Below are 14,682 nucleotides of genomic sequence, written 5' to 3'. Positions count from 1 at the left end.
CAGATGGATACGGCACCGGCACCAGCACCAGCACCAGCACCAGCACGCTGAGCAGAGCTGGCCTCCGTTGATGCAGGAAGACTGGGCCATGGTCCCTCAGCCAGTTTCACTGGGATTAATGTCACAACCCTCCTGCGAGTGCTAAAGAGGAGTGGGTTGGGAAGGGGTGCCCTGTGTGCACATCCTTTTGCCTTCGTCACTCTGGCATTCGGAGGTGACCCTTGCCATGGGAGACTGATCCATATCCTGAAAGCCAGGCCTGGACCCACAAGCCTTCTTTTGCTCCATCCCAGATGCTGCACAGGGCAGGATTCTCCGTCCACAGTGTTGAGCCCCATAACCCATTAGGTGGGTTCTGCTGTACCAAGAGCCGTCACATGGTATCCAGAGTGGTATCTCCATTCTCCTGACCCAGCAGGCCTGGCTGTTTCCTGCCATTGTCCAGCCTCCACTGGCTCAGGTCCTCTGGGCCTCTACTTCCTCTCCTGCAAGACCTCTTTGCCATCTCAGCCTGCACAGCCACCCACCAGGGGATCATGTGGCAGCACCCTCTATCCAGGCCCCAGGAAAGCATTACTAGCCAGGGAGCTACTCTGACACTTCCTCTGCCCCTCTCTTGGGCACTGGTGAGACGTGTATCCTACCTGAGCAGGGGGAGGATGATACCAGGCAGTAGAACAGAGCCAGAGGCACCAATCACCTGCTGGTTCCTCCCAATCTTCGTGGGTCTAACAGAAAGGCCTGGTGCAGCTCAACCCACTGACAAATATGGCAAATGTATCCTGGGCACAAGCAAGGTCCCCACCTTGAGAGAGTCTCTAGACAAGCTCATAAGGAAGGCAGTTGGCATGTGGGAATCTGGAGACCTAGCCATCCTTCTGTGAGTCCTCTCGATATTCTGAATGGGTCCCCACAGCTCAGGCTGCTAAGGCCATGCTTCTCAGCTTTCCCTGATCAGGCTGAGCCAGCCCTCCCTTGCTCTTTCCCTCACTCTCCTCTTCCCATCGGTTTTTTTTCTGTGGTTCTGGAGGCTGAGCCTAGGATCTCATATGTGCTAGGCTAGCACAATCTACTAAGCAACATCTCCTGTGCTCTCTCTACTTTGTTCTGAGATGAGGGTCTCACAAAATTTCCAGACTGGCTTCAAACTTACTCTGTAGCCCAGGCAGAGATTCCCTCACCCCATCCCCTGCCTAGAACGTGCTCTGTAAACTAGGCTGGCTGTGAACGAGAGATCTGCCTGCTTCTGCCTCCTGGGTGCTGGGATTAAAGTCATGTGCCACCATACCCAGCTCAGTCTTAAAAGTTTCAATCCTCCTGCCTCCACCTCTCAAGTCACTGAGGTGATGGGCCTGCACCACTAGGTCTAGCTCCTTTCCCTTCTGGAAAGGTACAGTCTACGTCAGTCACATCTGAGGAGGTGACCTCAGCTCCCTGCTGCAGCCAGGCCCCAGCAGAAACAGTGAAGGGGGTTTGGGGGGTTGGCACCTCTGGACATCTGCCCACCCACCTCACAGTGTCCTGTCCCCACAGCCTGTTCGACATGGGTGGAGAGTACTACTGCTTTGCTTCTGACATCACCTGCTCCTTCCCTGCCAATGGCAAGTTCACAGAGGACCAGAAGGCCATCTATGAAGCAGTGCTCAGGAGCTGCAGAACTGTCATGAGCACCATGAAGCCAGGTGAGGGGCAGGAGAGCCAGCTCAGGGCCTGGCTGGGAGATGGGGGGAGGACGGGACACATACCCTGACAGACAGACACCCACGGGAAGCAGATCCTAGAGTCTGTTTGCATCTATTCCACATGCTTGGCCAGTTAGATTCCAGGTGCCGTGACGTCCCCAGAGCACCCTTAAGGACAACGGGGTTGGCACCAACCAGGAAGAGAGCTGGATCTGGAAGTTCAAACCCTCATGAACCCATGTCTGATCTAGTCCTATCTCCGTACATGTCCCTCCACCCACGCTGGTCACTGGAACAGCAACATGTCCCCTGCCTTATCCCAAAACAGTCCACTTGAGGGAAGTCCAGGCCAGCTTTGGAACCTGACATCTGGTTGAACTCCAGAGGACGCTCTAAACCTCACTCAGAGGCTATGACCTTGAGTCATGAAGCAACTCCTTGGGACTGGTTTTTGCCTGTATGTGGGGAGAAAGCACTCCATAGGATCTAAGCTGAATGGTAGGAAGTACCTAAGGCCACCAAGCATGAGTTAGCTATCTGTTATGATCATTGTCCCTGTGCCGGTGGTGGTATTGGGCCTGGTGTCCTCTCTCTCTCTCTCTTCATACAGCCAGCTTCTCCACATTTCACTGTATGTCTGCCATTATATGGTCTTTCCCATGTACCTTTATACAACCTACAGAGCCCCAGAAACTCTACCCATGGCATCTCACTGGATGACAGTTCTCTGTAGGGGAAACAGTGACACCAACTTTATAGCCTTTCTTCTGGGACCTCCAGGTCCTCCTGGTCCTAGTTCAACAACTGGTCATGCTACTCGATGAATCTACTTTCCTCCCCAGCCCATAGTGTTGAAATGTGGGATCTGGTACCCACAGCATTGAGTTACAACTCTGGCATTGGCTGTTTCAGCCTGCCTCACCTAGTAGCATCAGGTAGTCTGCCTTGTATAAGTACCTCAGACTGTAGGGGAGCATTTAGGGCTATGTATGGCCCTGCTGGGTTCTCACTTTGAGCCCACCCTGTGTACCCAGGCCAGGCCCTCTAAGGACACATGACTATTAGACACTACCTAACAGTCTGTTTGCTGCAGCCAGGCTCCATCTGGCCATGGGGTAGCTTGCCCCCTCTGTCTCCCACCTGGTGATTCACCTACACCACCCCAGGCATAGATGTTCCACTGAAGCACTGGCCTCTGCCATCTTTGCCTATAAGCAGCAGGGTTAGGTCACTGGATGGTCACAGGCCCAAAAAAGGTAGAATGGCCTGCCCTGGCATCCAGACCCCAGCTTCCTTCTATATGAGGCCCCTATGAGGGCTGAAGGTGAAAACTTGTGGTGCTAGCTCAAGGTACGGTGTACTCAAAGCCTGCTTCCCTGCTCGCACCTCATCTCAGAGAAGCAGCTGGCCCTATGACAGCCCAGACCTCCCTGGGTAGGGAGAATCCAGACATCTCCCCAACACATTGGGGCCCAAGGCACCCAGAATGCAAGCCCCGGCCCCAGCCCAGTGGCATGCTAGTTGCAAGCTGGGCTTTAGCCCCTGTGGTTTCCTAGTACCCCAACCAGCAGGGTAGCTCCCCATCCTACTACAGTGTCCACTCTAGAACAGGCTCTGCCAGCTCTTGGTCCCAAGCATCCACACTCTTCTGAAGGGCCAGGGAGCTGGCTGCAGCCATCCAACTCTTTTGTGATCTGGAAGTGGTAAGAAAAAGCTGTGCGTCTGTGGTGGGCCACAGGAGGCCTGAAAGCTAGATTTTCATAGTGTCTCTAAGGACTCTGGTGGCCAGATTTGCACATCCCATGGTGCTCTGATTTTTTTAAAAAATGAAAGAAAAGCAAAAAAGATGATCCTGTTCCCCAGAACTGTAAAAGCCCCAGGATGTGGCGTGTTGTAGCCCCAGAACTTGGTGGTTCAGCATTTGGCTAAATAGTCCCCTGTGGCCCCATTTCCCATTGTTGGAATGATTTACATTGTGATCTCGGGGCCCCGTTCAGTAGGGAAGGGACCTCAATATCAGTCATTTTCTGAGGAGCCGTGTTGAGCACAGCCCTTCAGTGTGGACTAGCCTTCAGAGCTCCCATCAGAGGCCAGGAGCTGCAGGGATTTGTGGTGACAGGAGGACACTGGAGCCAGGAGCCAGCCCTACAGCCCTGCATCCTCACTCAGCATGCAGAACCAGAGCTTGACAAATGGACGAGTCCAGGACAGAAAGTCAATATGCCCTAAAAGGAGAGAACAAGGAAAATCTGAAAGCAGAGTCTTACGAGGGGCGGCAGTACTGACTGGCTCACCTGGGCTGCTGCAGGGCATGGCAGCTCAAAAAGCAACCATGTCTCTCAGGATTCAACAGGGCACTTCTAGGGCACAGGAAGTGTGGCCTTCACAGCCCCTTGACTCAGAACAGTCCAAGAACCTGGGTTCTCAGTTGTGGTAAGGTCTATGATCAAGCCCTGGGGGGACCTGTAGCTGAAGACTTATTTTCTTATGTCCCTTTTAAAACTGAAGTTAGGGGACAGAGCTATCTAAGGGGCATGGAGCCTCCACAGGCAAGCATTTTTGCTCATTTTGCTCACTGTTTAAGTGATCAGTATTTCAGAGGTGTAGTTTTAGCTGGGAAGGTAGGTGGAATGTTGTCTCCCATGATGTGTAACTACTGCCACTCCACCAAGGACTGGGCCGTCTCCCCACTGAGGACCGTCCACTGTACACACAGTCCCGGGATAAGTGCTGGGGGTCTCTGCCATCCAGTGTCTGTGACGCTAACCTCAAGCTACTCTCTGCAGACAACTATGTCGTTACACGGGTTAAGCTGGCAGTGGCTTTGTCATATTGGGTGCTATCTTCAAATCCCTACAGGCAGCAGTGAAATGCAGGTGTTGGGCCAGAAAAAGCTGTTCCCACTAGTCAGAGCAGAGCCTGCTGTTTAACAGCCCCAAGGCAAACCTGAGCCCAGCCACCCTCGTGTCATGATGATGATGCAGTGGCCATCACAGGAGCGTGGAGCAGGCTCTTCAGACCCCACCTCCACACAAGAAGGAAGGGTACAGGATTGTCTGCCATATGCCACAGTGGAGGCTGAAGCGGGGGCGAGGCCTCAGGAGTGGACAAATTGAAGAGAGGAGTCCTGCTTGTCCGTGTAGCAGTGTGTCTCCATCTGTTCATCCAGAAGCACCAAGCTTCCATCCCTCTAAGCTACTGAGTGTTGGTCACTACGAAGCCTGCTGGCACTGGCCATCACCACCAGTGAGTAGGTTGGCCAACTCAGCCTACTCCAGTTGTCCAGAAAGTGGCCGGGCTCACAAAGCCAGGCACCCCCCTTGCACTCAGAGAAGCCTTTGGCTGGATACCTAACCCACTTGATCACCTTTCCTCACTATGCAGAGTACTTGGGGCAGTCACTAGACTAGATCATCCAGACTCAGCTCCTATGGAGAGACCACAGGAGGCAGAGCTGCCCTAAAGACCCACTCTTGTCAATGCTGGCCTATTGTAGACACAGACCTGGCCTAGGAGAGCTCATGCTGGTGGCTTGAAGATTCCTTGTGGGAAGGTAGAACAGAGCCCCCAGCTGTTCCCACAGATTATGACACTCTGAGGGTGTCTGGTCACACAGTACAGGCCTGGCCTGCAGGGCTCGATGTCCTGTGTTCACAGAAAGCTGTTCAGCAGATGGGGACAGATCTCCTCACCATAGTGGTGAATTGACAGTGGCTAAGTCAGCCCCCTGCCCATCTCAGTGGAATTGCCCCTGGTTTGTGGGTTCAGCTCCTGAGCCAAGACAAACGCCCTGCTGAGACTGCCCGGCTGCTTCCTGAGACCTTCCAAGGAAGAATAAATAAAGACAGGCAGGAAATCACACAACGACGCCCAGGGGAAAGGCAGGAACGAGAATGATCAGAACACACATGGGCCAGCAGCAGCCCCAGGGGATTGAAGAATGCAGGCCTTGGCTCCTTGTCCTGAGCCAGGAAGAGGAGCATGCTCTGTCACTCAGAGAGTAAGGGTGGGGTGAGCTTCACCAGGAGGTTCCTGGAGAGTCTGCAGGAGTGTGGGCAGGGTGGGCAGGCCACTCCAGCACCTGGGAGAACACTGTTCATCCCGGTTGGGTGGAGTCCAAGTTCCAAGTGACTCTGGTGTCTTCAGGGTCAGCAGCCCTGCCGATCACTTTGAGATTAAAGCCATGAGCCACTGCCCACAGCTAGGTCTTGACGTTTCAGCCCTCCTATCAAGCTCCAGGGCAGGCACTTCCCAGGACCCAGAGTTTCTCCTTATCCTGTACAGCCACAATCTGCCCCACACAACATCCTGCTTGAGCTGCTGTTGGTGAAAGCTGCTGTGGTCCTAAATGTGTGAACACCCCCCGCCCCCGCCAGTGTGTGTGTGTGTGTGTGTGTGTGTGTGTGTGTGTGTGTGTAGGTGACGAGCAGGTGGAGTAGAGAGGGGCACAGGGCAGTGTCCACAACGGCTGACTCCGTATGTCTTCTGTGGACCGGTGTGTGGGGAGAGGGGCTGGCCCCCTCCTACCTGGACAGGCCGGTAGGGCAAGATGAAGTGGCTAGATTTCCTGTTGTCCCTTGTCCTTAGACATGGTGAGGGCTGTGGAGGCTGTGCCGTCAGTGGTACAGGGACCTCGTGTTACCCTATGGTGCTCTTTGCAGGAGGCAGACCTACAGGGGCCACCTGGCATCCGTTGTCCACCAGTCCCACTGGTTGCAGGATGGAGGGCAAGCTCCCTGCTCTCTTTGCCTAGCTCCAAGCACTTGCACGTGTGCTCTCAAACTGTGGAAGCAGGAGCTTCAGGAAGCATGCATGCATGCATACGGCGGCTCCGCCTCCACTTCAGCAGCAGCAGCATCAAGGCGCCTGCAGCCTGGACACATGCTGCTTCCTGCCCCTCTAAAGGGTGAATGAGTCCCCAAGGTCCTGAAGGAGACACTGCAGGGTGGGCCGGGCTAGAGGCCTGGGCCTGATGCCAACTTGGCCTGCCGTGCAGCTAGCTCACTGTAGCTCCCAGGGCCTGCCCTGAGACCTGGGCTTTATGCCTTTGCTCCCACACCCCGCAGGCCTGGCTCCTGCATCAACCGTCCCGTGAGGGCCATTGTCCACATATGAAGTGAGCTCTTTGTCTGACCAAGGAGCCTGGGGGCAGGCAAGGGGGATCTGCTGCCTTCCTGGCTTGGCTTGGGAGCCCCCCAGGGCTGTCACACTCTGGGCAGGAAGCCTGTGGCTGTGATGGATGCTGCCGAAGCTCTTAGAGGCTTTCCTGGCTCCAGCAGCAGCAGGCTCCAGGCCCACTGGAGTGCTAGTAAGGGAAGCCAGGTGGAGCACGGGGCCAGCAGAAACCTATCCCGGAGCCTGGGCACAGGAACCAGCACCTCTCTGAGGTCTGGGTTGTGTGGAGCTAACCTCTAGGGTACTCTCCCCGCCCTGTGCTCTGATCTCAGGTGTGGGGTGCAGGTCACTTATGAATTCAGGACTGTGTATTTCCAGTTGGTGAAAAGCCATGAGGAAGGCTAGTGCTTTGCTAACTCTTCACACTCTGCAAGTGCCAGGCACAGAGCAAGACTAAAACCCCACCTGCTCAGGACCAGGCCTCGCTGCCCTGCTGGGCTATCGAGGATTGGCTTTGGTAGACCAGGAAGGGACAATTAGAGAGGATTTCCTGGACAAAGTCTCTTAACCAAAGGCCCAAGATGAGGAATAGGAGTTTCAAGAGTCATGTGAGCCACTGGGCCTGCAGGTGGGAAGCACGCACAGAGATGAGACCACAGGAGGGATACAGGTTTGTCTGTTGACACCCTGGTTTAGCTGCTCCCCCAAGAGTAGGGAGCAAGATGCTGCTACCATGGCCCACCACACCTTTGCACAGTTCTAGAAAGCCAGGGTGAAATTTAGCAGCACTAATGGGAGAGCCAGGCAGCATTCCCCGATCCATAAAGGGTACTATAATGTCTAGAGTGGGCCTGCTGGAATCCAGGGATGCCCCCAGTTCAGGACCTGGGCCTTCAAGGTGCCTATAGGCTGCAAGGGTGGAAGGAGCCCGGGAGTGGTTTGTGCCCAGCCACAGTCTTGCCCAAGGAAGGCAACCTTCACACATTTCAGGGGCCTTGCCCCAACTATGGGTGTCATAACTACCACTGGTGCCAAATGCTGAGGCCAAGTCACTGGAGGCTTAATCACTGTCACAACCACACACAGGCACAAAGAAAGCCTCCACTTACAGCCAAGAGAGCTGTGCAACCAAGGAAGACAGAGGCCCAGGGGCCCAGGCCCTGACTGGGCAAGTGCCAACACCCCCCTTAGGAGCCACCATGAAGCACGGGGACTACCTGATGCCCCTTTTCTGCTGAGGCTCAGCCAGGCATAAGCCAGGCTGGGAGGCAGACTGTTTCCTAGGGCTCTGCTCTGGTGACTAAGGAAGGCCCCCACTCAGGGAAAACGTTTCCTAGGCTCCCTGTGCTGGGCTGACTTGGGGCTGAGTGAACACAGCTCTTTTAGACACTTGTAGGACCTGAACTCAAGAATACAAACCTGAGGAGCACATACTCTGCCAAGCCAAGTCCTGGTGTCACAGGGGACACTGCCATTCTGATGAGGACACATGAGAAGCAGCTAAGCAGATGTTATCAGGTTGTGTACAGCACCATTGGGGATGAGGAAATGCCTTCAGAGAGCTGGGACACCACCACAAGGATAGAGTAAACCAAGGCCAAGGCCCCAGTGTGTAACGTGTGCTTCTAGAGCAGAAAGGCAACCTGGTCTCTGAAGAGTCCTCCAGGAGTAGGGCCAGTGGGGAGGGCAGAACTCTCTAGGCCTGGCCACTTGGGTCCTAGGAAAGAGCAGCAGCCAGAGGTGGTACAGACGTGACTCACACTTCTAGAGCATGATGGCCAGAGGGCTGAAACTCTGGCTGGTTATAAGTGACAGATCATTAGTGGAGAGTGCCCTGGAGACACAAGACTAGAGCCAGCTTTCTGGGGTCAGCTTTGTGGCTATTGGACAGAGGCAGCACCTGTGGCTCAGGGAATCAGGAAAGCTTGCCTAGTCCACAGCACAAATAACAGCTGGGATCCCAGTTACCTAAGGCCTTATCCACAAGGGTACAGACTGGGTCAGCCAAGGAGCTATGTATGTCCGTGAGGCAGTAGTAACCAGAATCACCCCAGGGCTGCCTGGTAGCAGACTGTAGACCCTAGGAAGGCTGGCCTGGCCTCAGAGACAGATAAACATCTCCCATCTCAACAACTTGGGCTATGTGTCACACAGCACTCTATGAACTAGCCCTGCAGCTGCACCACCTGCTCAAGTCCCCATATTGCCAGCCTTGCTAGGGACCATCTTGGGCAAGGAAGGGGACCCTGTTACCCAGCTTCTGTCAGCCATGGAGGCTCAGCAATCTGAGTTTCTAGGCCTGGCCCTTTCCAGTTTGGGATTCAGTAAAGCAGTAGCTCTCAACCTTCCTAATGCTACAAACCTTTAATACAGTTCCTCGTGTTGTGGTGACCCCAGCCATAAAGTCCTTTTCATTGCTACTTCATAACTAATTTATATGCAGGGTGGTCTTAGGCAACCCCTGTGAAAGGGTCATTTGACCTCCAACCATTGAGACCCACAGATTTGAGAACCACTGCTATAGAGCCTTCAACTACATAGGGTTCCCAGCCTGCCTCTCTTACAGCATTGATCAAGGTGTGGGGTAGTTGAGGGCACATCTGGTTCTCAGCCAGAGCAGGACATGGCAGGGAGGCCTTTAGGAGTTGAAGTTCTAGATACAGGGTTAAACTTGACTGGGAAGTGCTGTAAGGGCTGTGCTGTCTACCCTCTAGACAGTGTACTGCTGTGTACTGCTGTGACCTAAGCTCAGCCTTTGGGGTCAGAGCTGAAGACTTCCCGGGCCTAGGGTCTTTGTCTAGTGGTCTCCCTAGAGGAGAGTAGCTGAAGGGGGTCTCCACAGCAGGCAAGACAGCCCCTGATACTGCCTGAAGGCCTACAGGGGCCTCCCTATTAGTCCAGTGATGGCTTCTGTCCTTAAGCCTTAAGGCCCAGAGCCCATCTGGCCCCTGAAGCTATGTGCCTGGAAGGTGTCTTAGTTAGGGTTTCTGTTGCTGTGATAAAACACCATGGTCAACCTGGGGAGAAAGGGTTTATTTGGTTTATATATAACAGTTTGTTGAGGGAAGCCAAGGCAGGAACCCAGAGGCAGGAGCTGATGCAGAACCCATGGAGGAGTGCTGCTTACTGGCTTGTTTCTTATGGAACTCAGAACCATCAGCCCAGAGATGGCCCCACCCACAATGGTCTGGGCCCTCCCCCACCAATCATTAAGAAAATGTCCTACAGGTATGCCTACAGCCTGATCTTACAGAGGCATCTTCTTGATTAAGGTAACTGTAGCCTGTGCTAAGTTGGCACAAAACTAGCCAGCACAGGAGGCTCTCCACAATGACCTTTACCCCAGAAACATGGGGTAGGGATAAATTTGATTAGTAGCCTAGGCTTAGACATCCAGGCCCACCAGAGGGTGAGGCCATGCCAGTTGTACCTTCACCCAGAAACCTTTGTGCCCACAGCAGTTTCCAGACTGAGTCAGCCATTCTTGGGGCCTTCTCCCGGGCCCCAGCCCTTTCCTGTCCCGCCTCCAATAGCAAAGCCTAGGGTGAATCTCTGAAGCCTCCTTTGAGCCTGAGCCACTCCTATCTGCTCTTGGGTGGACAGAACCAGACCACCCCTGGCTTTGAGGGGCAGAAGCTTGACCCCACAGTGTGATTATGCAGTCTCAGGGCCCTGAGCTTCAAAGGCAGCCTGGGCTATATCACACTGGCCCCTTGTCTCTGGAGCCCTGGCTTAACACAGCCTCCTTAAACCACAGGTGTCTGGTGGCCTGATATGCACCGGCTGGCTGACCGTATCCACCTGGAGGAACTGACACGCATTGGCCTCCTGAGTGGCAGTGTGGATGCCATGCTCCAGGTCCACCTGGGAGCAGTATTCATGCCACATGGACTCGGCCACTTTCTGGGCCTAGATGTGCACGATGTGGGAGGCTACCCTGAGGTAAGTGTGCTCAGTGGCCTCACCAAGCCTGGCCCTTACTGGAGTAAAGTGAGTTTGTTTTGGGGTTTCTTTTGGGGGTGTTGCTGGGAATATAATGGAACAGGAGGGATGGGTCTCCCCATGATACACAGAATTGGGGTTCTGGACACCACGGGGTGGGTTAATGAGTGAAGTACCCCAGTAGCGCTGCACAGGCCTCAGGCTTGAAGGTAGGTGCCTCTCCCTAAAGGCCCCAAGACATATGCTTTGTGGTAGTATCTGTGCACAGGGAGGGTCCCCAAAAGATATGGAACTGAAGCCAGGTCTCATGGGCAGTTATACCAAACCCCACATGTCCTTCACTTAAAACTTACCTCAGCCTCCAGAAGCTCAGCAGCAGACCCTTTTCCTACTCCCTAGCTGGCTCATCCTCCCCCTCCCGGGCCACTGGAAGGAGAGGAAGGCTTAAAAGGCATCTTCAGACAGGGCTTCCTCTCCCTCTCTTACCACCAGCTCTCAAAGGACCACCCAGAGGGTGCCTGAGGGCTCCTGAGAAGCCCTACTGGGCAGGTGGCTATAGCCCCTCAGGGCCTGTCCCTGCTGCCCAGCCTGGCCTGGTGCCTACCATCCAGGGGGCTGATTGTGCAACTGGGGCACACCCTGGGGCCCACCAGCCAGTTAGCCAAGACTAGACCCAGCCTCTTGGCTGTGGGGTATTTTGAAAGCACTAAGAATGATTTGGGGGAAGGGAAGATTGCAAAAGAGAAGCATTATTATTCAATTATTTTTTTCTCAAGTGTAAACAGTTAAATTTGGAGAAACAAAATCAGTTTTAATTTCCTAATTTCTGTCCATCCTATTGTGTGCAGGGAGCCAAGAGCAGGCCCTTCCAGACATTGTTAGTTGAGGTTCCTTATTCATTAGTTGCCAAAGTCCTTTTTTTCCACCAAAGAAAATTGGCAGCAAACTGTTTTCATCTTTTCCAGTAAGCAGCCCTTTGTGCTCGGTCTATTCTTCTGACAGATAAACACTGTGGAAAAAATATGACTTTTCCTATAAAAGTAATTTGTTTTATTTCAGGCCTACAGACAGACACATCTGGGTCTCTTCTCAGAGTCCAGTACAAGTTGAGGCCTCAGTGAGCCCTCTGCCCAGGCAGAGAAGCAGACATGGTCACCCCCCCCAGCACAGCTGGCATCCCTGACAAAGAGGAGGGAGCCCACACTGTCCCCATCCTAGGCATGGAGTCACTTGAAACTGGCTCACCATCCTGTTCTGCTCTGTCCGTGGAAGGCTAGCCTGTAATCCCCAACCTAGCAGACCCTAGGAGCTACAGCTCTGAAGGAGTGTTGGCTCAGACAGGTATCCTTTAGCCCTCACTGCAAACTCTATAGAAAGTATCCCCTGATCCCAGCTGGAGTAATGGTCCTACACTTTCCTAGGTGGCAGGAAGCTGTGCCCCTACATACCCATGGACAGGATGGAATGGCCAATTAGGTTTAAGCTCAGTGACAAAACACTTGCCTAGCATGCTCCAAACCTGAGTTTCAGCGCCAAAACAAAACAAACTAAAAACCCAACCAACCATGACCTGGGTCAGGCCTTGACCTTCAACATTCAACAGGCCTGCACAGCCGTGGCTTACGGAGAAGGGACAAACACTCAGGATGCAGCATGAAGGAAAGGGAAGGCATGAGATGCCAAAGAAGGTACAGGCTCTCAGGGGCAGCTCAAACATTCTGGAGCAAAAGCCTAGTACAGCACGCAGACAGGAAGCAGGCCCCTGCCCTTGACAGGACACCTCTCATCTGAGCAACCTGAGCAGAGGCCTGCACCCTTCTGAGGAGCATTCTCCTCCCCCAGAGCCTTCAAGCTTGCTGGTCCAGAGGCAAGGGTTGTAAGGCTGATGATGACACCAGCCAGGGTTCTTCCCAGAGCATGACCCACAAGCAGCATGGTGCTTTGTGTCCTATCACCACCTCCATCCTGGCCTGCTCACACCAGGTCACAATGGCCATCCCTACCCTCACGAAATCCCAGCCACAGCCCTCCTTACTGTGCCCAGCCTTGGAGGCTGAGCCAGCCTGTTTCTAGTTACCTTACGTGAACCACTAATTGAAGTCTGATGTTCTTGGCCCTCAAACAGTCAGAAGTGACAGCTCTGTCTCCAGCAGCTGGGCGTCCTTGGAGGAGCCACAAGTAGGGCATGGCAAACTCAGACCCTAACTAACCAGAAAGCTCACTTGCTGCCCACTTGCTCAGAGGCCCTGTCCAGAGGCCAGTGGGTGCCCCAGGAAGCTGGGGGAGGAGCAGAGCCTCTGCAGAAAGCAATGATCACTAGTTCCTTCAATGGCCATAAAGCTGTTTCCCAAGGCCCAGGTATAGGCTAGACACAACCAGGTACTTACTTACAGGCCAGTACAGGTGTCAGCTCCTGTCCCTTCTTCAATTGAAAAGGTTGACTTAACCAGGACCAGCCATTTCCACTTGAGTTGCCTGGAAGAAAAGACAAGGAAGGCCCTGCAAGCCAAGCAACCTCCTTAAAGCTTTTCTGGCTTCTGTGGTTTGGCTTCTGACCTGCAGAAGAGCACGAGCAGCCAGACATCCAGCCGTCTTGCCCTGCATGTGTGCATTATCAATGTCCTTAGGCCAATCTGAGAGTAGCCGAATACGGAGGTATGTGCAGAGCGCAGAAGGTTTGGGTGCCCCAGACCAACAGGGTTAGACTGCGCTGGAGCCAATCCTGTCTGGCTGCCTCTCAACGAGGCAGTGACCCTGGTAGCCAGCCCTGGGACTAACAGTTGGGTTCCCCCACCTTTTCCCCCTCTACAGGGTGTAGAGCGCATTGATGAACCTGGCTTGAGAAGCCTGCGTACAGCAAGGCACCTGGAGCCAGGCATGGTGCTGACTGTGGAGCCAGGCATCTACTTCATAGACCACCTCTTGGACCAGGCCCTGGCAGACCCTGCCCAAGCCTGCTTCTTTAACCAAGAGGTCCTGCAGCGCTTTCGCAACTTTGGTGGGGTGAGTACCTGGGAGTCCCACATTCTTACTCTCCAAATGTCCACCACCCCACTGCTTGTCACCTTTGCCACAGGAAAAGGTGGAAGGACAGCGCTGTGTGTTTAAGGCCTGGCCAGCCCCTGTATGTGGGCTGTCACCAAACAGGTACTCACCTGTCAATAGACAGATTCTTCAAAATGCCCACCAGTCCCAGAGACTCCATGTAAGCTTGTACTACAAGCAATGGGCCTTGTCTTCCCCAGAGGCTTTGAGACCAGTCTGTCTTGTCACAAAGACTAGTCTTATCCCTCAGAAAGCTTCTCCCAGGTGGCATGGTCAGGCTGGAGCAGGTTGGCATCGCTAATGTGTCAAATTAAGCCAGTGTGATCACAATGGCATCCTGTCTGTCTGGCCCAGGTGCGTATTGAGGAAGACGTTGTAGTGACTGACAGTGGCATGGAGCTGTTGACATGTGTACCCCGGACCGTGGAGGAAATCGAATCGTGCATGGCAGGCTGTGACAAGGCCCTTGCGCCCTTCTCTGGCCCAAAGTAGACCCAGCTGAGACACTCAGTGAGACTGGGCCCTGGCCTTGTAAGCTTTCTGTGATGCCAGCCTGCCATGGCACCCCAACAGCAAGACCCTGGAGCTCATGTCTGATCCTACCAAAACCACTGCTGCTGTTTCTGAGAGAGCGTTGTATTCACCTGCAGGATCACATCCCTAATCTTGATTTGCTTAAATGACAGGAACTTAAGAGTGCTGATTGAAGAAAGATCCTGTTCTTAAGTCATAACTCAATTCTTGTGCCCAGGGAAGAAGATGCCCTTGTCTCTTCTTCCAAAAGAAAGAAAGAAAAAAAAATCAACATGCAGAATGGAATTTGCAATAAAAGCTTTTCTAAAAGAAAAAAAAATCAACATGCAGAATGGAATTTGCAATAAAAGCTTTTCTAAAAATG

General features: G+C 53.6%; 1 protein-coding gene across 1 annotated transcript in view; it reads left to right on the top strand.

The window, feature by feature from the left end:
- Pepd (peptidase D) overlaps positions 1-14,682 on the top strand; it is a 136,033-nt gene extending 121,351 nt beyond the window's left edge. Inside the window, exons 12-15 of the mRNA XM_028754198.1 lie at positions 1,534-1,682; positions 10,555-10,739; positions 13,551-13,742; positions 14,139-14,682. Coding sequence (XP_028610031.1) covers positions 1,534-1,682; positions 10,555-10,739; positions 13,551-13,742; positions 14,139-14,276 — 664 coding nt within the window. The 3' untranslated portion in view covers positions 14,277-14,682. The remainder of the gene's footprint in view (positions 1-1,533; positions 1,683-10,554; positions 10,740-13,550; positions 13,743-14,138) is intronic.

The sequence above is a fragment of the Grammomys surdaster genome, unplaced genomic scaffold, assembly GCF_004785775.1.
Source record: "Grammomys surdaster isolate TR1022 unplaced genomic scaffold, NIH_TR_1.0 125984, whole genome shotgun sequence".
NCBI classification, from domain to species: domain Eukaryota; kingdom Metazoa; phylum Chordata; class Mammalia; order Rodentia; family Muridae; genus Grammomys; species Grammomys surdaster.
The sequence above is the reverse complement of the archived record's forward strand: the minus strand, read 5'-3'. Positions and strand labels throughout refer to the sequence as shown.